Source organism: Pavona decussata, unplaced genomic scaffold, assembly GCF_977016875.1.
Source record: "Pavona decussata unplaced genomic scaffold, jaPavDecu1.1 SCAFFOLD_223, whole genome shotgun sequence".
In the NCBI taxonomy this organism is placed as follows: Eukaryota; Metazoa; Cnidaria; class Anthozoa; order Scleractinia; family Agariciidae; genus Pavona; species Pavona decussata.
The window spans coordinates 2,881,274-2,903,207 of record NW_028145628.1 but is presented as its reverse complement, the minus strand read 5'-3'; the positions used below and the strand labels follow the sequence as shown (position 1 = coordinate 2,903,207).

General features: G+C 41.2%; 4 protein-coding genes and 1 pseudogene across 5 annotated transcripts in view; 2 read left to right on the top strand and 3 right to left on the bottom strand.

Moving 5' to 3' along the window:
- Nucleotides 1–476: 476 nt before the first annotated feature.
- LOC146459179 (neuroligin-4, Y-linked-like) lies at nt 477–3,231 on the top strand (annotated as a pseudogene). The gene is made up of 2 exons (XR_014858018.1): nt 477–1,524; nt 1,810–3,231. The product of XR_014858018.1 is annotated as a neuroligin-4, Y-linked-like (transcript).
- A 1,335-nt stretch (nt 3,232–4,566) lies between these two features.
- Nucleotides 4,567–6,207, bottom strand: LOC146459178 (uncharacterized). Its single transcript, XM_085089792.1, has one exon. The coding sequence runs from the start codon at nt 5,857–5,859 to the stop codon at nt 5,101–5,103; it is 759 nt and encodes a 252-aa protein (XP_084945918.1). The 5' UTR covers nt 5,860–6,207; the 3' UTR covers nt 4,567–5,100.
- Nucleotides 6,208–9,718: 3,511 nt separating this feature from the next.
- LOC146459177 (uncharacterized) lies at nt 9,719–11,768 on the bottom strand. Its single transcript, XM_085089759.1, has 3 exons — nt 11,665–11,768; nt 11,532–11,589; nt 9,719–10,624 (listed from the first exon to the last, which is right to left on the bottom strand). Exons 1-3 carry the CDS (start codon nt 11,734–11,736, stop codon nt 10,059–10,061), a joined length of 696 nt encoding a protein of 231 aa, XP_084945885.1. The 5' UTR covers nt 11,737–11,768; the 3' UTR covers nt 9,719–10,058.
- Nucleotides 11,769–11,822: 54 nt separating this feature from the next.
- Nucleotides 11,823–21,934, top strand: part of LOC146459175 (muskelin-like) — a 31,337-nt gene continuing 21,225 nt past the window's right edge. Inside the window, exons 1-4 of the mRNA XM_085089758.1 lie at nt 11,823–11,928; nt 12,021–12,090; nt 12,280–12,422; nt 21,247–21,335. Of these exons, the coding sequence (XP_084945884.1) occupies nt 11,843–11,928; nt 12,021–12,090; nt 12,280–12,422; nt 21,247–21,335 (388 nt within the window). The 5' untranslated portion in view covers nt 11,823–11,842. The remainder of the gene's footprint in view (nt 11,929–12,020; nt 12,091–12,279; nt 12,423–21,246; nt 21,336–21,934) is intronic.
- On the bottom strand, nt 13,645–20,767 carry LOC146459176 (uncharacterized). The gene is made up of 2 exons (XM_085089898.1): nt 20,599–20,767; nt 13,645–20,497 (listed from the first exon to the last, which is right to left on the bottom strand). The coding sequence occupies exon 2, from the start codon at nt 20,386–20,388 to the stop codon at nt 14,266–14,268; it is 6,123 nt and encodes a 2,040-aa protein (XP_084946024.1). The 5' UTR covers nt 20,389–20,497; nt 20,599–20,767; the 3' UTR covers nt 13,645–14,265.

The following is a 21,934-nucleotide window of genomic DNA, read 5'->3' as shown; positions in this document are numbered from 1 at the left end:
TAGATTTCTTGACTTTTTTCTGGCTTCCAGAAACAGGTAAGCCAACACGTGTCACAGGGATACCATCACGAGATCAGGCGTTCTTCTTCGTCGAACGCAATGACAGTGGTATGTGTATACTTCATGTATGTGCCTGTGCGGAAGGCTGCCTCATTGACCCTTGGTCATATGAAGATCCCCCGCAAACGAGGAAACAGTGTGGCGGAAATATTTCTATCCAAAATGTTACTTGGGGTCGCAAACGCAATTTTATATGCAAAACATGTTTCGCGGCAAATTAAAGGCTTTATGTGCACACAAACGGAGACATATTTTGGAAAGAAGGTAATATATTTCCGCAATTCGTGCAGTGGCGTTTCCTTAAGGAAATTGTTAAGAGGTAAAGTATCTTGGGTCACCGGTATTTTGTTACAGTAGTTTCGGCGAGCAACACTCAACGACACGCATCAGCCTAAGAAAATGATATTCTTCAAAAGAAGCATGCTGCTGTTACTTTTATTCATATCCTATACGCTGTTAATTCAGGTTCAGTCAACGACGGTTTCAACAAAGTATGGAAAGATCGAAGGTTTGAACGCTTCGTATCCGAATGTCTCTGCTCGATTCACTGTCTGTCAGCAAGTTTCTTGGCGTTCCCTTCGCCGCTCCACCGATTGAAGGATTAAGGTTTAAAGCCCCAACAGAGCCAATGGAGTGGGAAAACCCGTGCGTCCCGCTAAGAAACATGGAAACATCTGTTGCTTGAGTTTACCAGTAATGGTCTACATCCACGCGCGGATCAAACGAAGTTGGTTTGGCAATCACATTTCCTGGCGACATTTTGGCTCTTCAAGGGGTGGTCGTGGTTGTGATCCAGCATCGTATCGGTCCATTTGGCTACTTGACGACCGGGGATTCCGAATCCCCTGGAAATTTAGGAATGTTGGATCAGGTGGAAGCAATGAAGTGGGTCAAAGACAACATTGAGAATTTTGGCGGCAATCCAAACAATGTGACCATATTTGGAACTGGTACTGGTGGATCAAGTGTAAGCCTCCATTTGTTATCGCCTCTATCGAAAGATCTCTTTCACCAAGCTATTGCAGAGAGCGGTGTAGATTTGGCTCAGTGGGCAATTCAACCAGCTTCCGTTGGTCTCCAGTACGCTAAAAAGCTTGCTGAAAATCTAGATTGTACAACGAGCAGTAGCAAGGACATGATGGACTGCATACGATTGAAAGAAGAGACTGACATACAGAAAGCTTCTGAATCAATAATTGCTGCCTTTCGCTTCAAAGGTTATCTTCCCTGGGCACCTGTTGTCGACAAGAACTTTCTTCATGACACGCCCCAGAATCTGCGGAAGAAAAATGAATTCCGCAAAGTGCCTCTTATGGTCAGCTTTAACAGTCACGAGGGGGCAAGCTTCCTTGGCATATTTTCCGTGAATGACTCGCTCACACTGATGAAGGGTGCTGAGAACGGTGTGAGACCGAGTTTATTTGAATCATTTCTGATAAGGTTTGCGCAGGATCTAAACAGTGGGTAAGTTGAATTCATGTACCTATTAACATGCTTTAAACTACCTTTTATAGTGTAGGGGTCAGGGTAAGAATAATGTGAAGTTTGAAATCCCCCTACCTATCAAATTCTCTTCCCCTTAGTTCAGTGTCAAATCTCGTGTCTTGCCTTTATTTACCCATTTACAATAGTCCACCGTTGGGCCTAAAGGCATTGACACTTTAAAGCATCGTTTCCGAAGTAGGTTACCACAAAGTTTTGACGTCCTTCTTATTTATTTTAATTATTTATTTATTTGTTTGTTTTCAGAAAAGAAGTGGCGAGTCTTGTCGCAGAGGCCTTTCAATTCATGTACACCCCATGGCCTGACAACAGTGATGTGCACGCACTAAAAACTCAACTTGTAGATCTTATCGGTGATCAAAACTTCTTCGCACCCTGTCACGAGGCGGCCGATGTTCACAGCAAAGTTGCTCCGGTATACATGTACGAGTTCGCCTACAGCAAAGCACCCGGAAATGCAGTGAAAAACGGCGACAACATGGCTTATGACTTTGGTTTTCCGCTACTCCCGAGAGTTTCGCACCTGTATAACGTGTCGACTGATAAAAACGTGAGTCTGTTTATCATGGAATTGTACGTAAATTTCGCCACGCACGGGAACCCAACGCCAAAGCAAGTCAGGGGTGTCACGTGGGAGAGGTTCAACTCAAGTCACAGAGCTTACCTGCGAGTTGTCGCAAATCCCAAGATGGCGGCGTCTTTTAATTCTCGCCGAATGGCTTTCTGGAATGATTACTATCCTAAACTGACGCAGGTGAAGTTTGGAACAAAGAAAGAGGTGGTCAGCAGCGCTTGCATCGTTACTATGGAAACGTTTCTCCAGTTTGTACTTGCGATTATTTTGGTGCTGATATAACATGACTTCGGCTGAACGTTTTCATGTATTTTGCATGAATTTTATGGTATGACCGTACTAGAAATTGATGAAGCACCTCAAAGTTTTTCAGTTTTTCAATGATTTTAATGTTTGCTATTTTGCATGAATTTTATGGCATGAACAGAGAAATCGATAAAGCACGCACCGCAAAGTGTTTCAGTTTTCAAAGTATAAGTTGATAAAGTATTTTTCATGAATTTTTTAGCATGACCAGAAGTTGATGAAGCTCCGTAAAATTCTTCAGTTTGCAATGATTTTAATGCTTTTATGTATTTTTCATGAATTTTATAGAATGGCCAGCAATTGACGAAGCACCGCAAAGTTTTCCAGTTTTTCAATGATTTTAAATGTTTGTTATTTTGCATGAATTTATGGCATGAACAGAGAAGTAACGAGGCTCTGAAAATGTTTTTAGGTATTTGTCATAAATTTAAAAGCATTACCAGAAATTGATGAAGCACCGCAAAGTTTTTCAATTTTCAATGATTTTAATTTTTTTAAAATTTTGCATGAATTTTTTTTGGCATGAACAGAGAAATTGATGAAGCTCCTTAAAATATTTTACTTTTCAATGACTTTTAAAATGTTTTTAAGTATTGTTCATGAATCTTATAGCTTGACCAGAAATTAATGAAGCTCTATGACATTTTACGTTTTTCGATTACTTTAACGTTTTTATGTAACTTGTATGAATTTAATGGCATGACCAGGAAAATGCTTAATTTTTTTTAATCACATTAGTCATTTGCATGTACAACCTGATTGGAATAAAATTAGTTTTGTTCTCAGAATCTTTTTGGTCAACCTTAACAAGGCACTTCAGTTCGTTGAAGTACTGTAAGACGCTGTGACATAGTATGTCAGGGTTTCGTTTAACCTGTGTACCAGGCGTTTCGGTGGGATTTTGACCGCGCGGAAATTGGGACGAGAGAAAAAATACATAGGAGGGACGAAGGGAAGGGGAGGAGAAAGAGGAAAGTTTCCTTTCTTTCAAAACCCCACGGAAACACTTGCTACGCAGGCTAGGCTACGTTTAGCCGGCAGAACAGGAGTAATTTTTAGGGCATTTTTCAGGCGAGTGCAGGCAAGCGCGAGGCGAGCGCGGGGCAAGAGTAACACGAGAGAAGACTCTCCTGTCGAGCGCTGGGTCGCGCTCCGCGCTCGCCTTCGGTCGCCCGAAAAACTCAAAAATTGACACCTGTTCTGAAAGCTGGGCTTCACTTAGAAAATTTCGCTTTTTGTTAAAAAAAAAAAGTACGGTTTATGTCATAAAGATTAGTGGGTTACTTTTACGAAAAAAAAACCTTTTAAATTATGCTTTAATCTTATTATTTCGGTAAACAGAAAAATGAATCTCAAAATCCGCTTGAGTTATTAATCACCGAAGTGTCATAATCTCATAACGTCGTAATCTCTAAACTCCTCACTGCCCTTTTCCGGTAAACAGGTTCATCCAGAAGCTTCTTTTACATCTCATTAGCGATACCTGTTTACAGGGAAGAGCCCCTTGTCGCAGGCTTCCTAAAGTGTGACCATTTAAATCAAAGTTGTTAAGCAGCCCTTTGTTTTACGCTTTTAATCTGTGGATTAAATGTGACTGCGTAACAGGCGTAATCAGGGAGGGGAGGGAGGGGGGACTACCCAATATATGAGTTGATATTGGTCCTTGTTATGAACATAGCCGAGCTCTTTGAGAGGAGGTTAATTAAGGATGGTGCCTACTAATACTGAAGTATTTTTGCGCGGTTTATGACTATGCGGGAAAAGCAGATCTTCGCGAGGGCTATGGAAATCCAAAAAGAAAATTGGGGACAACCACGCATTTTTTAGAGATAACTAAGCAACAATTATTCTGTAAAAAAAACCCAGTAAATTTCAAAGAAATGTATGGCCTTTTTTTTCAAATTGAAGCTGTATTATCTCTAAAAGAAAAAAATGCGCGGTTACCCAAATTTCTTTTTGGATACCAAAAGCACTTTCTAAGTTTTGCTCTCCCCGAATAGTTTTAAACCGCGCAAAAATATCCCGGTATTAGTAACTACCACCCATAGGAAACCTGAGTATCTTGAGATGAGTCAACGCCGACGCGTTTACTTGTTGAACGAAAAACCAGTCTGATGACGTCACAAGCGCAGAGTCACACCTGATATGACGTTTATGTATTTTTATTCTCACGGTATAATAATATAATAGCAAGATTAACAATATAACAGAATATTGCCTTGTTTAGATAACAACATAATCATGCAAATTAAGGCTGTTGTTATCGCGTTGAATAGTCTTGTGTATTTTTAATTGAAATATTTCACTGCAAAATGTTCAGTTGTATTTTTGACTCGTTAGCTCTTTGATTTAGATTTGAGTGTAAGAGTGTTCTAGGGCAAGAAAATGATGAAAAGTAAACATTTTCAAAGCATAAGCCTCAACGAATCGTGCTGTTTCAGGATGCGAAAATTGCAAAGAGTACTACCACAAAGAACTTAGACTGATCTCAGGTTATGAGGGTTGGAAACTCCATTTTACACCCCGTACGTGCCATTAATTTTGGATTGGTAACCTTGAAGTCTTGTGACTATCATATTGCTAAATTTATCCTCCTAAGTCAATCATAGTAAAGGAAAATTAAGTCATATTGGGATTTTTCCCCTGAGAAAAAAGTTTCAGTCGTCAGCTGCGAACTTACAATAAACAACAGCTTTGTTTCCCAAAATGTCATTTAAGGCAAAATGTTCAAACCCTTCTTTCTCGGAAGGGAAAATATCCTCCACAATTCCGTCATGATCAATTACCAGAACAAATTTTGCTTTCTGTGATATCGCTTTCCAAAGAGTGCACTTTCCATGCTCATCACGCGGAAATTCCCGACAGAGTTCCTGGGCGCAATATGACATCAATATCACATCTACCTTTTCCATGTCGTTGAGGGAAGACTCGTTGATCTCAAGGCTTTCAAAATCAAAACCCAATTTCAGTAAATAGGTCATCCAGCCGAGCTCCGCGTCATACCCCGTGCAATGTGGTGCCTGCTTTCCTCTGGAGCTGTAAGGAAACGATTCAGCCAAAAATGATTTAAATCCACAAAGATCCGAACCTGGCCCACATCCGAGGCTTGCAGCAGCCTTGGCATTCTTGAAGAATCCTCGAGGGACATAACCTTCTTCTATTGTTTTCTCGAGGACCTTTTTGGTTAAGTTCACCCGCGCGTTGAATAACTGCAGAGTGTAATATGCCTTGAAGTTCTGGCTAGCATAACATATCGACCTCCAGGTCCAGTTATTTTTGACGCCTTGAACATAAAGAACCTTTCCTTCTCCCGGGTTGTTTAGTTGTGAATCGGCAAAGGCTGCTATCACTTCTGTTGCGCTGGGCCGATTTTCTCGTTCCTCGATGATCATGCTTCGCTTTCTAACACATGCCATTGTTGCTGACGGACTCCGAGTTCCTGAAGTTTACGTAACTCGTTGATGAGTCTAAGGGTCGGGATTTCTTGAAAGCCTGATTCGACAACTTCCTTTGAGTCTTAATTCAATCGAGGATGCTCTTGCCGTTTTGAACCAAACCGTTTCGTTCGCTTTTTTATACTTTCGTTCCGACGTGACAGTTGGTGCGTTTAACTTCCGCTTAACAAAACGTATGTAAATATTGTGACTGTTACGATCACCAGGGGTGTTTCGTTACTCCCATATATGTATTTGTGAAAATGATATCGCCCCCGAGGGCAAATACTGGAAAATATTGGACGTCACAGATTTGCTACGGAGCATTGCATTTAATTGTTTGCCTCTTTCATACAAAGATCCATTGATAAATTGAACTGATTAAAAAATTATAATAAATTCACTTTCAACTCATGTCTGCCTTCAACTCATTATCTTTTAGAGTTTGTTTGCAATGAGCGAGTAAACGATCAACCATTGTATGTTATCCGCATCTAATTTGTTGAAAGAACGACTACTTGACACAGGCGAGGCAGTAGAAATAATTAACAGCGGATTTACCTCTGGCGGAAATTGACTTAATTAAGTTGAATCAATGCAGGGGCTTCAGAAGTGGACTGACTGTAATTAATATATTGGAGCTTGAAGGTGAAAAATTTTATTAGTTGCCATGGTGTGTGTACTTTACTTTAATTTTAATTGAAAAAAATTGTATCTTAGCCATTTTGGTTAACTTCACTCGCGCGTTAAATAACTGCAGTGTAATGTGCCTTGAAAATTTTATATTCTGATCTGTTTGATGTCTTGAAAACTTTTGCGAACTTACGAAATAAGAGTCCAGTACTTTTGGATTTTAAAAACACGCATAATGGAAAGGTTGACATCAAATACCAATGTCGCTAAACAGTAGCGAACAAATTTTCCTAATTCCTTCGTGATGAAAATAAATAACAACTTACCGAGAAAACTATTGATCCATTTTCAAGGATAACATGAGCGGAAATAAATAAAAAAATAAACAATAAAACTTCTTTTAGCATTTTAGGGGTGAGTTTCTTTCGATTCTTAAAACGTTTGAAAAGGGACAATCTAAAACGAAAAAAAAATCAATTCTATCGTTATAACGGAATTACCGGACTGAATTTGTTTTTAGACGTATTTCGGAAATGGTTCTAAGCTCAAATATGCTGCGTCAACAACACTTGTCTGACTATTACGTTCAATATTAACTGGCTACAGATCAGTCAGCTCTTCTCCACTCAAATTTATGATATGGTAACCATGGGGATGTCAGGAGCGTCCAGAGTCCCTTGATGTTTCAAGTCGTAGCTGCGCATGATCAGCGAATCATAGCAATAGGCAATTAGCACTATTATGTCACTTCACCACAACTTTTTTTGTTTTTCATTTTTTCGAAGTTGTTGATCTGTATTCAGACAAGACATTCGTAAATAAAATAATCACAAACGATCTATTTCCTCTTTGTTGTTTGAATTTTCTATGACGTAGTTCCCAATTCCCATATACCACGAATCTAAGAAGTGTTGAGCCAAGCCAACAAAATGAATATACAGGGCAACAGAATTGGACTGAACGACACATTATTCTGGCACACAATATCCTTCGATCAGCTAGCCGCACTGGAAGTATAATGTCCACACTAAATGCGAATCAAAGCACATTCAACTTACGAGTCTTGGCAGCTATTAGTGTTTGCGGTAAGATAATGTTTGAGCGGCAAAGCCTTGCCTGCCAGGCAAACACCCGCTTTGCCGACTTGCTGTATATTCTCGCAGCTTCGCTATACAGCTTTCACTTTTTACAAAACATCGCCGCCACCTACGCGTACTGAAGCCGTAAAGTTGTGGCCTGGGAATCCAGACTATGACGTCACTTCACCAAGCAGCGGCTCGAGGAACGACCGAAAAAGCAGCCCAGCGGAAGTAAACTACGCCGCCCGACGCATGTACGTAAAATATGTGTGGGAGATCTGTATGGGCGTTTACAATGGCGAGCCGAAGGTGAGCCATTGTAAATCCCATACTGATCGAACGTAAATATTTCATCGTACTTGTGAAATAAAAACAATAAATTGAAGACATTGAATGTATTGTGTTTTACATTTTAATCAGAAGAGATCTGTATCGAAGGTTAATAAATACTAATTAGCTGAGCCCGGGCGGCACGAGTTTGTATCAAAAGTTGATTCTACTGTTTCATAATTCGTTGATTTGAATTGCGGATTGGTCATAACTTTCACGAGTAATTAATGAATTTTACAAAGTCATTATTTGTAAAAGGTTTTTCTTCGTGGAAATGAAGGAGCAAAGGCGAAACGTTGTCTGTTTCCTGAGGCCGATAAGCTAGTTTTCATTTGAGAGACGTGCAACCAAAACTTAATTGAAACTCTTCACTGAAAACAGTCAGAACAGTTAAAACAGACGAAACACTATGACCCAATCAGCACTCGAAAATGCGTCAAGGGCGGAAAAACGTACGCGAGCGTTTGGTTGAATTAGTTTTAACTGGCTGGAAAAGTGGCGCGTTTTTCTTTTAAACCAATCGCAAAACGCAGTGAATCAAAACCAAAGCAAACACAAAATTGCATTAAACACTGAATTGAAAACTGCTTTGCTTTCGTTTTTGCGTTAACTCAACCTACCAATCAAACCCTCTTTTTATCAATACTCAATCGACCACTCAAGCTCTAGAAAGCCCCTGAAAAAGGAACGACTTACAAATTGCATTGATTTAGTGAATATACCGTTGTCTTTGTTTGAGAAACTTTAGGTCCAACTAAAAATACGATAGTTACACGAGACACGCAGTTGCAACTATATGTCCACGTATCCACAGGAACACCAGGCATTAGTCACATTTCATTGTGAAAAAAAACAAGAGGTGTTTTGGAGTGTTTTTTGTTTTCAGGGAGATACAAACGCCTTATTAAATAAGGTTATGAAGTGTGTAAGCCGCGTAGCACCAATCTAATGCAATAGAAATGGAATGGCCTGCAATGCAGGCGTTTTCGGTCGGCGCGCAAAAGCCAGAATCCCGGTTAGTCATTATTTCATAGCCGCCATGCTGGATTTTCAAAATCTTAGGGAGTTGGTCACACTTTCTACTCTCAATCTTCCTCTGCTTTTAAGATTCAAGATGGCAGCTATTGTGCTGAGCCAAAATAACACGCCTGCATTGCAGGTTAAAAGTGGAATGAAATTATGAAATAAGGTTAGTAAATTTTTCAGAAAGACAAAAAAGTAGCTAGGAATTTTAAGGATATTCCTTCAACTATGTATGAGATTCTCTCTTCAAAGATTTTCGATCAACAAAAAATAATGTATGAAATGAAACATATATTTTGAGGATCTTTCTTCTATTTGATCTTTCATCTGCAGTTTAAAATATATGTTTCATATATTAACATTCATTTATTCATCCTTCACGGTCATGATGACCAGCTCCCAGTTGGCTTGATAGCCCTGCACCAGCATCGCAGAGGTCATGCGTTTGAATCCCATTCAAGCCTGAATTTTTTTTTCCAGGCTTTCTTTTTGCAACTGCTTAAGTTGCATTCTAACTGCGAGGATCTTTCTTCCATTTGAAAAAAAATGTGCAGCTATGGAATTTGAACAGAACAGTCTCTGTCAACACAAAAAGTTCTATGAGGTCTTGAGTAAGTTACATCTTGAACAGCACCCAGCTTAGTACTGTTAGTGCTACAAATCTCAAAATATTTTGAGGCCAGGGATCAAACTAAGGGAACTGGTCATAACAAGTTTATTCGAAGAGGACCCACTTTGTCTGGGGTAGGAGGGTTATCAAAGACACCACCTATCTTATGAACATTACTGACAACATTTTTTTGGCTTTAAAATTTGAGTTTATTTACACAGAAATAATCAGCTCACAAGAGTCAGCATTTTCTAGATAAACAAGAAAAGGGAGGTTTTGAGCTCATCGCAATTTGTTATTGCTAATTAGAGGGGTGGCTGTGAACTGAAGACATCATCTTTTAAGGTTGAGGAAGGAGGGTGCAGGCAGAGAGCACCATCTATTTTTGTAGCTTGATGGGACCTGTTCAAGTACAGCAGTTCTAACCACTTCCCTAACTGCTGACTATCATTGCAGAAGGTACAAGGTAAGAATTTATACACTAAAAAGCTCTCACAAAAGACTGACTAATTCATGTCATATTTGCCTCTAATAACTTTATACTTTATCCCGGGGCAGTCTTGTACCCTTCCACCTTCAAACAACACAACTCCATGCTCCTGCAGAACAGCTCCCTCACCAGGAATATACGCAGTTATAACTTTGCCATTGCTTAGCTTTACCAGTGCACACTTTCTGTTGCCAGAGTTAGGCTTCTTGGGTTTTCGTGTGAAGACTTTGAGACACACTCCTTTTCGTTGAGGACCCAGCAGAATTCTCTTGTTTTTGGGGATGTATTTCTGGTGAATATCCTGCTTGGTTTTTGCTTTCCCACGTCGGTACTGGTTTAAAGTAGGAAGAAACCTTGCATCAAAATATCTATGCAGTTCCTGATTAGGAAAAAGCTTATTTTTTAGAGAGGCAAAAATGCATGATGATTCTGTTGTAAGACTTGGTTGTTGGCGCATCATGTGAGAAGACAAGAGTTTATGACTGTGTAATGATCGTGTTATTTGTCCGCCATATCGTGACAATGAAGTTCCACCACAACCGGAAACTTGCAGTATATTACTATTTACTGACTGGAAGACACCTACAACAAATAAAATGCAAAATATTATTACCAGCAAAGAATATGGACTGGCTGGAACTAGCAGTACAGGAGGTGGGCCAGGGTGCATCCCATATATGTCCCACACAAAAGACACGTTGCAAGTTTCAAAGTTCTATGCAAAGTAGCCTGCAGAGCAGGCGTTTTTGGGCGCATTCGAACGCGCGTTAGAAGGCCGCCATTTTGGATGCGTAGAGAATTGGGACTAGTGGAGGAGGGGCGTGTGAGTGTCCTCTCCCTCGGAATCCTTTTTGGCCTCGCCCCAACCCTCTTTCAGCTTTATCATCCAAGATGGCGGCATAGAGTATTCGTATCCTTTATGTCCTTTATCGTACCCCCAAATACGCCTGCTCTGCAGGCTATATGCGAAGCAGCCGCCAACCACCTAGTAGACTCAAAATCCTACCCCGGCAGAGAATTCCCGGATATTTTTGGATAACAACAGTTCATTTGAATGTTCAATCTTAAGCCAGGTACTACCTCTGTCTTACGCCACTTTACATCTAAGACGTACACCAAGTGATTTGGAAACCAATGTTAATGATCTTTGGCATAACCTACATAAAATACAGCCTGGGAGGTGGGGCGGGGGTAGATTCCATCCAATCCCATAATTCCAGAAGCATGCAAGCTGTAATAATGGTACTTGGAGGACAAATAGAACAACAAATGATACTCTTTTTGAGGTAGAACACGCTATCACAATATGACATTACATGACGAATTTTAATCAACCACCATTTTGAGGATTATATTGTTTATCACATTGCAGTGAAAACAAAGTGTATGTCCAATGAATTCTCGTTTATCCAATCATGATAAAGGCTCAGAAGGAAATGTGTCTTGTTAAACGAGAAAATTCATTTCTAGCAGCTATACTTTTCCATACCTGCAAAACGTGTGTAACTTCTGGCTGCAGACATCACAAAGTTGATTGGGTGCATTTTCTGAAAGTAAACAAAGGGTCGCCTCATAAGATTAAAATCTATAGGATGATGATAAGAGTACGACAGAATTCTTACGTTATTGAGCAAAGAGGGTAGAAATCTTTGACTCCATAATCTGTAAAGACTTGGACTACAGACGGCCGCCATCTTTGATTAAGGAAATTGCGCGCTGACCAAAGTGACAGATGATTCCTATTTCCCATGATTGTATGCGCGCTTTACTGGTGATGCGCAATCGTTGAAGTGCGCCAAAATGGCGGCTTCGGGAGCCCTCTCTCCTCGTGTTTTAACGTACACAATTCATAAGTGTTCAAGCCATTCTTCCAATTACTTACCCACGTAAGAGCTCTTGATTGCTTTTTTCTGTTATATGATAGAGTTTTGTAGAGGTGTCAGGGAATAATGTTGGAATCATTTTGAATCTTGTTCAGGAACATACTCGTTGACAAACCGAGTGATCAGTCATCCCGATGGTCTTCAGACAGTAATTCTCCACCTCAGGTACAGTGCGATATAAGAACTAAGAACCTCTACACCTTTAATCCAAAGATTATAACAAATGTACAAGCCGGCGAGCCATGCTAGCCATGAATCAAATTATACGAGTTTTACGAGCCAACGATAAAATTATGTTAGTATAAACATTGGTGTGTCACTTGTAGCAAATCTGTATTCTGTTATTTTCTTTAGTTTCTCATACTGAAACTGGAAAGACCAGCCATTGTGATGACTGTAACTTTTGGCAAATATGAGAAGACTCACGTCTGCAACTTGAGAAAATTCAAGATTTTTGGCGGATTGAATGATGAACACATGACAGAGCTGTTACAGAGGTAAACACTTAGTAAGCTTAACTTGCAACACTCTTTATGATATCAATAAATTATTATTATGAGTGACTGTAGAATAATTAGTCATTAATAATATTACATGTTATTACTGCAAGATGCACGATCCATTGGTGATGAACTTGGGCACAATGTAGTGGTGCATTGGGTTATGCGTCTCTTAGTTTGTGTCGTATTTAGATGGTAAAAATCTGGATTATGCATGTAGACTACCTGCACTAGTGCGTCTGGTGCTTTTCAGGATACCTATATTGTATTTGATGGTTTTACAATATTATAATAGGCGCGGATATTTTGCAAGTTGTGTAGTATTTTTCCGAGCCCCAAAGGGGCAAGGAAAAATATGAGCAATGAGCGTATTATATGCATTTATTATTCCACTATTATGTCATTTCACCAAATAAGGTCAAGAGAACGCGCAAAATATGAGACCATAATACACTGTAATGTCCCGGTTTGACTGGTTTACAACAGAGCGAATACGGACGGAAAAGGCAGAAAAAAGGAGCAACAATGGCCGGACTGGACTAAGAATAGTTTTTGAAACGATGGAAGCTCGAAAACAAGTTTTAAGCATGCCAATCACTTGTCATTTATCTTTTCATTTTATCCAATCAAATTAAAGACATTTAACTGGCTTTCTGAGTTGTTTACATCATTCGTACGCGCCATATACCGATAGACAGATAATGCCGGGTGTATTTCAAAACTGTTACCAAAACAGAGAAGCCAAAATAACAAAATCTTTTTGTAGTGGAATAATAAATCTCTTATTCGATGGTTTTACATATAATACTCGCAGACATTTTGCTCATTGCTCGTATTTTTCGTCGCCCCTCCGGGGCTTGGAAAAATACTATGCAACTCACAAAATATTCACGCGTATTATATGTAAAACCATCGAATAAGATATATGTATTGTGTAAAACCATTGAATAAGAGATTTATTGTTCCACTACAAAAAGAGTGTTATTTTTGGCTTCTCTTTTCTGGTAAGAGTGTTGAAATACACCCGACATTATCTGTCCATCAGTATATAGTGCGTCAAATGACTTTAACAATGCAGAAAGCCAGTGAAATGTCTTTGTCCGTTTTCTCTCTGTTGTAAACCTGTGACACCGGGACACTACAGTGTATTACGGTCTTATATTTTGTGCGTTCTGGTGACCTTAGTTGGTGAAATTATAATATAATTGTATAAGCTCCAATTAGCTTATTGAACAGAAGATTTAATCTTTTACTGATGAGATACACACGAGTTTTATAAACATACACAAGCGCGCGGTTCTAAAATAAAAACAAAATAGCGGTAACTAAAGTGATACCAAAACGAAATGAAGCTAAATAAACGAAATAAATGCAAATAAACAAAAATACAAGTTGTTTACCTCATACAGTAAGAGAATCCCGGTAAAAGAAGCAAAATGCACCGATAAATATAACCTCTGATATAAACTTTCCGATAGAGCACATGGCAAGTAAAAAAAAAATAACAAAGGCGCTACTGAAGAATCATGGGAAAGCAGGCCCGCAATACTTGCAAAGTACGAATAGATCCTACACCGGCCCCGAAAGACCAACTAGATAAGCTAGTGGCCTTTAAATACACAAGGATCTATGTTCATCAGTCCACCGCAGACTTAGTCAATGTAAATAACAATCCATATCACTCTTTTGGCCCGCATGCCAAGTAGAAAACAAATAATCACCAAAGGGCGAGTTCAGTGGTGACTAAACCTACGACAAATTCGACTATCAATTTTGTTTGTTCGTTTTGGACACATCCGATCACAGTTAACTTGAAACACAGTTTCTTGGTCAATCACTCTTAAATGGGTTCAGGACGCAACAGGTCTCCTTCCAGGAGGCAGAGTTTCCTGACATCACGCCGAAAGCGCTTTGCACTAGCTGTACGTACAACAACTTGTCTGACATTTCCCTTTGCATCTGGGAAGACTTCCTCAACCAAACCTAGTGGCCAACGGCCTCGTGGTGACCCTTCGTCTACAATTAAGACAAGGTCTCCTACTGCTAAATTCCGTTTGGGGTAAAGCCACTTCTGCCTCTCTTGAAGCGTGGGAATGTATTCTTTGATCCACCTTGCCCAAAACATGTCCGCTATAGTTTGAGCTTGTTTCCACCTCTCACTGGGCTTAGGGTTGTGCACCACTGGTACATCACCTGCAGGGCCACATGGGTTCCTATAGCATAGAAGCAAAGTGTTAGGCGTTAGAGCAGAGGGGTCTCGATGGTCATCACACTGACGGGTGAGAGGGCGATCGTTCACTATTTTCTCTGTCTCGCAACTAACAGTGAGTAAAGTCTCATCGTCAACCAAACGATTCCCAATAAGAGCATTCAAGTGCTTTCTGACAGATCTGATCATGCGTTCCCACACACCACCTGTGTGACTGGCGCTTGGGGGAGAGAAGTGCCAATCGATGCCTTTAGCCCTCATTTGATCTCTGATCCTCTCTTCGTTCCAAGCTTGCAAGGCTTGTTTGACTTCAACTTCAGCACCCTTGAAGTTTGTACCATTATCACTAAATAGTTCTCTTGGGGGGCCCTGTCTGCTTACAAATCGGCACACTGCTTGAATGAACGAATCCGTTGAAAGGTCCTGGGAGATCTCAATGTGTATTGCTCTGATGGCTAGGCAAGTGAATATGCAGCCATAGCGCTTTGCAGTTCCTCGTCTCCATTTCACCTTCAAGGGACCAAAATAATCTATGCCAACAGATGAGAATGGTGGCATTCCTGGAGTCACCCGAGCCGCAGGAAGTGGAGCCATGATCTGGGTTCCAGGGTTTTGGTTCCGACGACGGTATGGTATGCATCCACTGACAATCCGCTTTACTGTGCTTGGCCCTTTGATGATCCAATACTGTTGGCGGACAGCAGCCAAGGTTTGATTAGTTCCAGAATGACCGCTTGATTCGTGCAGATGACGTACAATAAGCCTTGTTACGTGATGGTCTGATGGCAGAATTGCAGGGTTCTTCAGCTCGCCGCTCAATGGTGTGTTTTCCAGGCGACCACCAACCCTAACAACGCCCCTTTCCACAAATGGATTCAGCTTGGCCAACTGGTTTGCACTCCTTTTAGTGAATGGATCAAGCATACAACAATCCCTTTGGACCAACCTGACAATTTCTTCCGATGCATCAACGATTTCTTTGACCTCCAACGGCCCACTGCTCAACGAAGTTTGGCGATGAGAGGACTTCCTCGACTGAAACAGCAAATACTTCTTGAACCTCAACAACCACGCTACCGACTTCTGCAACTTGAACCAACATGAGGGTCGGTTGATAAGACGACTAAGAGTTTCCGGGAGTTTCCCATCAGAGACAACTATGGCACCAACCCGAGCAGTTCCTTTCTTTACCTCTGCGTCTGTTTCTTCAACCTCAGGTAAATCGGATGGTTGTTCTGGCCACTTACGTTCTTCTTCCCATAGAAACTGAGGTCCTCTGAACCAGAAGCGCATCTGTTGCCGGCCCCGATTGGTCCCTAATTCATGGATGCCTCTGGATGCCAGATCAGCAGGATTCAGGTGCGTTGGTACATGCCTCCACTGGGACGGTGTTGTGGAATCATGAATCAGCTGCAATCTATTGGCTACAAAGGTCTGGAACCTCCTTGTAGTGTTCCTCAAGTATCGTAGCACAACTGTGGAATCCGTCCACAGCACAACATCGTTGAGGGGTAACTGCAATTCTTCGCGAAGTTGTTTGTCAACCTTTACAGCCAAAGTGGCTGCAGTCAGTTCCAGCCTCGGTACAGTGACTGTTTTCAGTGGGGCCACCCTGGACTTCCCCATGACCAAGCTACAGTGGATACGATCCTCAACGTCTGTGAAGCGTAAATATGATGCAGTCCCATATCCACTCACAGAGGCGTCCGCAAAGTGGTGAAGCTCGATGCTCTTAATACCTTTGAATTCTACTGGTTTGTAACACCTGGGTATCTTGACAGAAGGCAACACATGAAAGCTACTCTCCCAAGCTTTCCATGGTTTTAACACTTGTTCTGGGAGTTCCTCATCCCAGCCATGACAAAGACGACAAAGTTCTTGAAGAATAAGTTTAGCTGGTAATGCCATAGGTGCAGCCAAGCCAAGGGGGTCATAGACTGAAGCAACATATGATAAGATCCCCCTCCTGGTCTCTGCTTTAACCGTGCCACCTCGAAATCCAAAACTGTCTTCCTCCACATTCCACTCAACTCCTAGGGCTCTTTCTGTTGGTAGCCTTTCCAAGTTTAGGTCCACTGTGGATGCTCGTTCACTGGTAGGTACATGATGCATGACGCTCTTCTCATTAGAGACCCACTTAGTCAGTCGAAAGCCACCACGAGCCAATAACACAGGGAGCTCATCAACAAGTTTGACCGCTTCCTCCTTCGTGGCAAGAGACTTAAGACAATCATCCACATAAAAATTGTTGCGGACAGTCTCCATAGTGTTCTTGCTGAAGTCCCCTAGGTTGTCTTCAGCCGTCTTTCTAAGAGCATATGAGCAACAACTCGGAGATGATGTTGCTCCAAAGAGATGAACAACCATTTGGTGGTCGACTGGCTCCTGGTCGATGTCCCCTCCTGGCCACCACAGGAACCGTAAGGCTTCGCAATCCTCAGGTTTAACTTTAACCTGGTGAAACATTTTCTCGACGTCCGCCATCAGGGCAACTCTTTCTTCCCGGAACCTTAGCAGTACTCCCACGAGTGAGTTTGTGAAGTCTGGGCCCTGTAGGAGCTGATCATTTAAAGATGTGTTCTGAAACTTCGCCGCACAGTCAAACACGATCCTGACCTTTCCCGCCTTTTGGGAATGTACAACAGGGTGGTGTGGTAAATACCAAACAGGAACATGGTCACTACAAACTGGCTCATCTGTGGTAATCCTCCTGGCATGGCCCTTAGCAAGGTAGTCTCCCATAGTTTCTTTGTAGCTTTCAAGGAGCTTAGGATCCCTTTTCAGCCGCCTTTTTAACAATTGTAGTCTCCTTTCTGCCATGGACCTGTTGTTTGGTAAGTATGGGGTGTCGCATTTCCAGGGAAGCGCAATCTCACAATGGCCACCCACCATTTTCACAGAGCCGTCCATAATAGATCTGGCTCGACGATCCTCTACAGAAAGGCACTCCTTCAAGTCAGCTGTACATTCACTGAAATCCGCATTGTAGAGGCGTTCTAGCTGAAGCTGGATTGGATCCATGCCCTTCACCGACTCAGTGCAGCCCAGTGACTGGTCAACGTGGATGAAATTCACATGGGCACCTTCATCCCTCCTTCCCTTCAGTGGTCCCATAACAGTCCATCCTAGTAACGTTCGCACTGCATGCGGTTGGCCAATTTTCCCAGTGCGTACTTCAAGAGGGCACAAAGCTTCCGGCACATCACTTCCGATCAGAATAGTTACTTTCTTGTCTACAAGATCTGCAATGTCAATGTTTCTAAGATGTGGCCAGTCCATTACATCCTTGTTTGTCGGAATGCTTCTCTCTGTAACCGGTAATGTTTCTGTAGTCCAGACCTTCTCTAAGCGCACTCCCTTCCCTGTAGCAACACCAACTACGTCGAGGCATAGCTGTTGGCCTTCTTTACGTTGAGTTCCCGAGACCGTAGACAATGTGAACTCTACTGGTGTACAGTCTGCCTCTAGCTCTTTAGCTAAACTACTCAGGCACATGGTGGTGTTCGAGCCGCTGTCCAGAAAGGCGTAAGTTTCAATGATACGATTGCTGTATGGTGAACTGACTTTTACAGGAACCACTTGGAGTCCAACACGACCACAGCTTGAAGCCGCATTACTTGTTGCACTTACACTGGTAGCATCATTGTGAGGACAGCCTCCAGGAGAAGGGGTTTGGACCTGAGAAGCACTCCTCGAGTTAAGCTCTGAACTGTTTGCGTTGTTTTGAACTGGATCAGATGAATGTAACAAAGGATGATGTCTCCTTTGGCAACGTTCAACCCCACACATCCTTGCAACCCGGCATTTCTTTACAAAGTGTCCCGGACTGAGACATGAACTGCACACCCTCTTCTCATCCACAAGGTCCTGTCGCTGACGGAGTGTCAATTCTCTGAACTTGTGGCAACGCTCGAGATGATGGCTGCCCAAACAAAGAACACATTTAAAGGGTTTCCTCTCATTGCTGCCCTGCGGGAGGTCGCTGCCAAGCATGGCTAAGGTCATGCCATGGTTGGAGAGGCCAGTTTTGCCCTTGGATGATGATTTGAAGCCTCTAGATGACTCCAACTTTGGGTTGACTATTTGGCCAAAGTAGGTGTTGGCTACAGCAGCACGGCTTTGTACAAACTCTGTAAGGTGGGAGAATGTTGGTGTGATCTGAGATTCATACAACTGATTGGCCTTCTCTGCCCATTTTGCCCTGAGATGAATTGGAAGGTGGGCCACAATCTTTCCCAGTGTATCCATTGAGTTTAGATTACCTGTGTGTCCTAACTGGGTAGACCCAAGGAGGCATGTTTCCATGTCACGAGCCAGCTGGGACAATACTTCCGGATCAGGACTTCGAATCGGAGGCCCACTGACTACCTTTTCTAGGAAGGCCCTAGTCACTACATGGGTTCGGCCAAAGTTCCTCTGTAAAATCTCCTTCGCACGTTTGTAACCTTCTTCAGGGCACATCATAATACAGTGTTCAATAGCTTCCCGTGCTTTTCCTCTGCAATACTGAACGAGGTAGCTTAGGCGATCCGCATCATTTTCCTCCTTACTTTCCACATTCACCTCAAAGTTTCGCATAAACAAAGGGAAGATATGGGGTTCGCCACTGAAGCTCATGTATTCTCTCTGAGGCATACGAAGACCCCGCACCACTTCGTCCATTGTGTTTTGGTGTCTTTCCAACAGACTCTGTAATTGCTGAGCACTGCTCGGAACTGTTGAGTGTTCACATGCCTCGTTCTGGTATAAGCTTGGTAAAGGACCCTCTTGTGTTCTTGATTCTGTTTGTTTCAACTCTGTGCATTCTCTCTGGGGGAGGAAATGAGCACCTACTCCATTCATAGTGTTCCCTTGTCTCCCTGACAGATTCCTCAATTGCTGACTACCTAACATTGTTGATTGGTGGCCTGTCTTGTCCTGATGCATGCTGGGAAGGGGTTCTGTTGGCGTTACAGACTCTGAACTCCCGCTTTCACTCATCCCTAAGTTTTCTTCGAGCCGTCGTAACTCTTCCTGTTGGCGTTTTATTTCCTGTTTTTTGCGCATAATTTCGCGTTCTTGGATGGCACGATTCATTTCAATTTCCAATTTCTCCCTGGCTTCCTTCATACGCTTATCCAGAGCCGCCCTTTTGGCCAGTTCTTGCTCCTCAAGAGCCCGCAATCGCTTGGACCATTCTGACTCGTCAAGGTTACGTTTACTTTCCTCTCCGCTCGCGGGCGTCTGGTAACGAAAGCTTGCTTCGCTATCTACTGAGCTATGCAAAGTCCCGCGGGCAGGATCGGGCTTGCCCGAGAACGTGTTAGCGTAATTTCGCGGTACAAATGTCGGCGCTAAAGGAGTTAATTGTTGACCATACGGATTCTGAACAGAAGAAACACCACTCGAAGTTTCCTGTCGTACTGAAACACTTGAAATCTGTTGTAGTGGAGAAGGTTGAGAAACGGAAACTGCCGCTCGAACTGTTGTACCACTCGAAGTTTCGGCTAATTCCGACTTCTGACCGTTGTCGACGTTAGGAGGAGAGTTTTCTGGAGAAGGATGCATGTTTATATTCTGTTCTACGGGCGTCTCTTTAGAATAAACCACATCTTGAGACATTCCTTCGGCCACAGTAAGCTCGTGATCATCTGACGCATGATAATCGTCATCCTGTGAATCTTCAAGTTCAGCTTGATGTTGTGGCGTTGATTTCTTCGCTCTCTTGGAATTTGTCGGAGACTTCTTCGCTTTAATCTTTCCTTTCTTCGTCATCTCGATGTATGAGAACTGTATAAGCTCCAATTAGCTTATTGAACAGAAGATTTAATCTTTTACTGATGAGATACACACGAGTTTTATAAACATACACAAGCGCGCGGTTCTAAAATAAAAACAAAATAGCGGTAACTAAAGTGATACCGAAATGAAATGAAGCTAAATAAACGAAATAAATGCAAATAAACAAAAATACAAGTTGTTTACCTCATACAGTAAGAGAATCCCGGTAAAAGAAGCAAAATGCACCGATAAATATAACCTCTGATATAAACTTTCCGATAGAGCACATGGCAAGTAAAAAAAAAAATAACAAAGGTGCTACTGAAGAATCATGGGAAAGCAGGCCCGCAATACTTGCAAAGTACGAATAGATCCTACAATAATAGTGGAATAATAAATGTAGATAGAGAACTCTGCTAATACTACTGAAAGTCCTGTAATGGTGACTTGCAGAACTGATGTACATGTAGCTTTTTTCTGCTGGAATCAACTGTTCAAGCACAAGAGCCTGTTAATTGGAAAAGATACATGTGATATAAATATTGTAATACAGTAAACGCGCGCATAAAAGAACAAGTGAATTAAGAACTTCTAGGCTGAAATTCATCATTTTAGACACCTGTTATATAAGAACCTTGCAATAAATATAAGAAGACTTATTCAGGCTGACCTTGAAAAAAGTAGGTTCTTAAATGTGGGTGTTTACTGTATTCCAGTTGTGCTGTTCTTTACCAAGTTTGGATTGCTATAAGTTATTGTTGTTGTGTTCCTTGTGATGTAACAAGTGACTTGCTACGATGTGTGTCATACACTGCCCTAGCTTCTAAGCTAAATACTTTTTGTGTCTTGCAGTGGTCTGAGAAATGACCATGTAAAAGAGGCATTTAACCTCAAACATGAGTTGGATGGAAAGATGTTTCCTTGTAACTTTATTAAAATAGGTGAGTAGCGGTAGTCACAAACACGTGATTGTTTGGACAAGTTCTTGAAGCCTTTACAATAATTATAATAAAATCTTTATTACAAAGCCTCAATTAAAATCCTTTTTACAATCAACCTGCTGTTACAAAAAATCCAGTCAATTCATCGAAACACTATTCATTCACAAATTTACAATAATGATTATTGTAAATAATAATGATTATTGTAAAATAGTAATAATAATAATAATAATAATAATAATAATAATAATAATAATAATAATAATAATAATAATAATAATAATAATAATGATAATTAAAACTTTATTAGTAGAAAAACAAACAAATACAGAAAGGTGATAAAAAATATCGGTATCAGAAAAAAAAGAAAAGCACTTCACAGTTCATGCTAAGAATACATGTATCTATACAAAAACTTTTCGAAGACGTTGATCGATCAATAATATATACAAAGTTAAAAATCTTAAAAAAAAAACAATTATAATAATTATTATTATTAAAATATTATTATTGTAAAGACTTCAAAAAAACTTGTCCAAACAGTCACAATAATTATTATTGTACCTCATTTATAAATAATTAGCTTGCTAAGCTGAATG

Excerpts from the sequence above, each read along its gene's own strand:
- LOC146459178 (XM_085089792.1), bottom strand. The coding sequence starts at position 5,859 with ATGGCATGTGTTAGAAAGCGAAGCATGATCATCGAGGAACGAGAAAAT.
- LOC146459177 (XM_085089759.1), bottom strand. The coding sequence starts at position 11,736 with ATGGCGGCCGTCTGTAGTCCAAGTCTTTACAGATTATGGAGTCAAAGA. Across the intron at positions 11,590-11,664 it reads TACCCTCTTTGCTCAATAAC|AAAATGCACCCAATCAACTT; the intron begins GTAAGAATTCTG and ends GTTTACTTTCAG. Across the intron at positions 10,625-11,531 it reads AAGTTACACACGTTTTGCAG|GTGTCTTCCAGTCAGTAAAT; the intron begins GTATGGAAAAGT and ends TATTTGTTGTAG.
- LOC146459176 (XM_085089898.1), bottom strand. The coding sequence starts at position 20,388 with ATGACGAAGAAAGGAAAGATTAAAGCGAAGAAGTCTCCGACAAATTCC.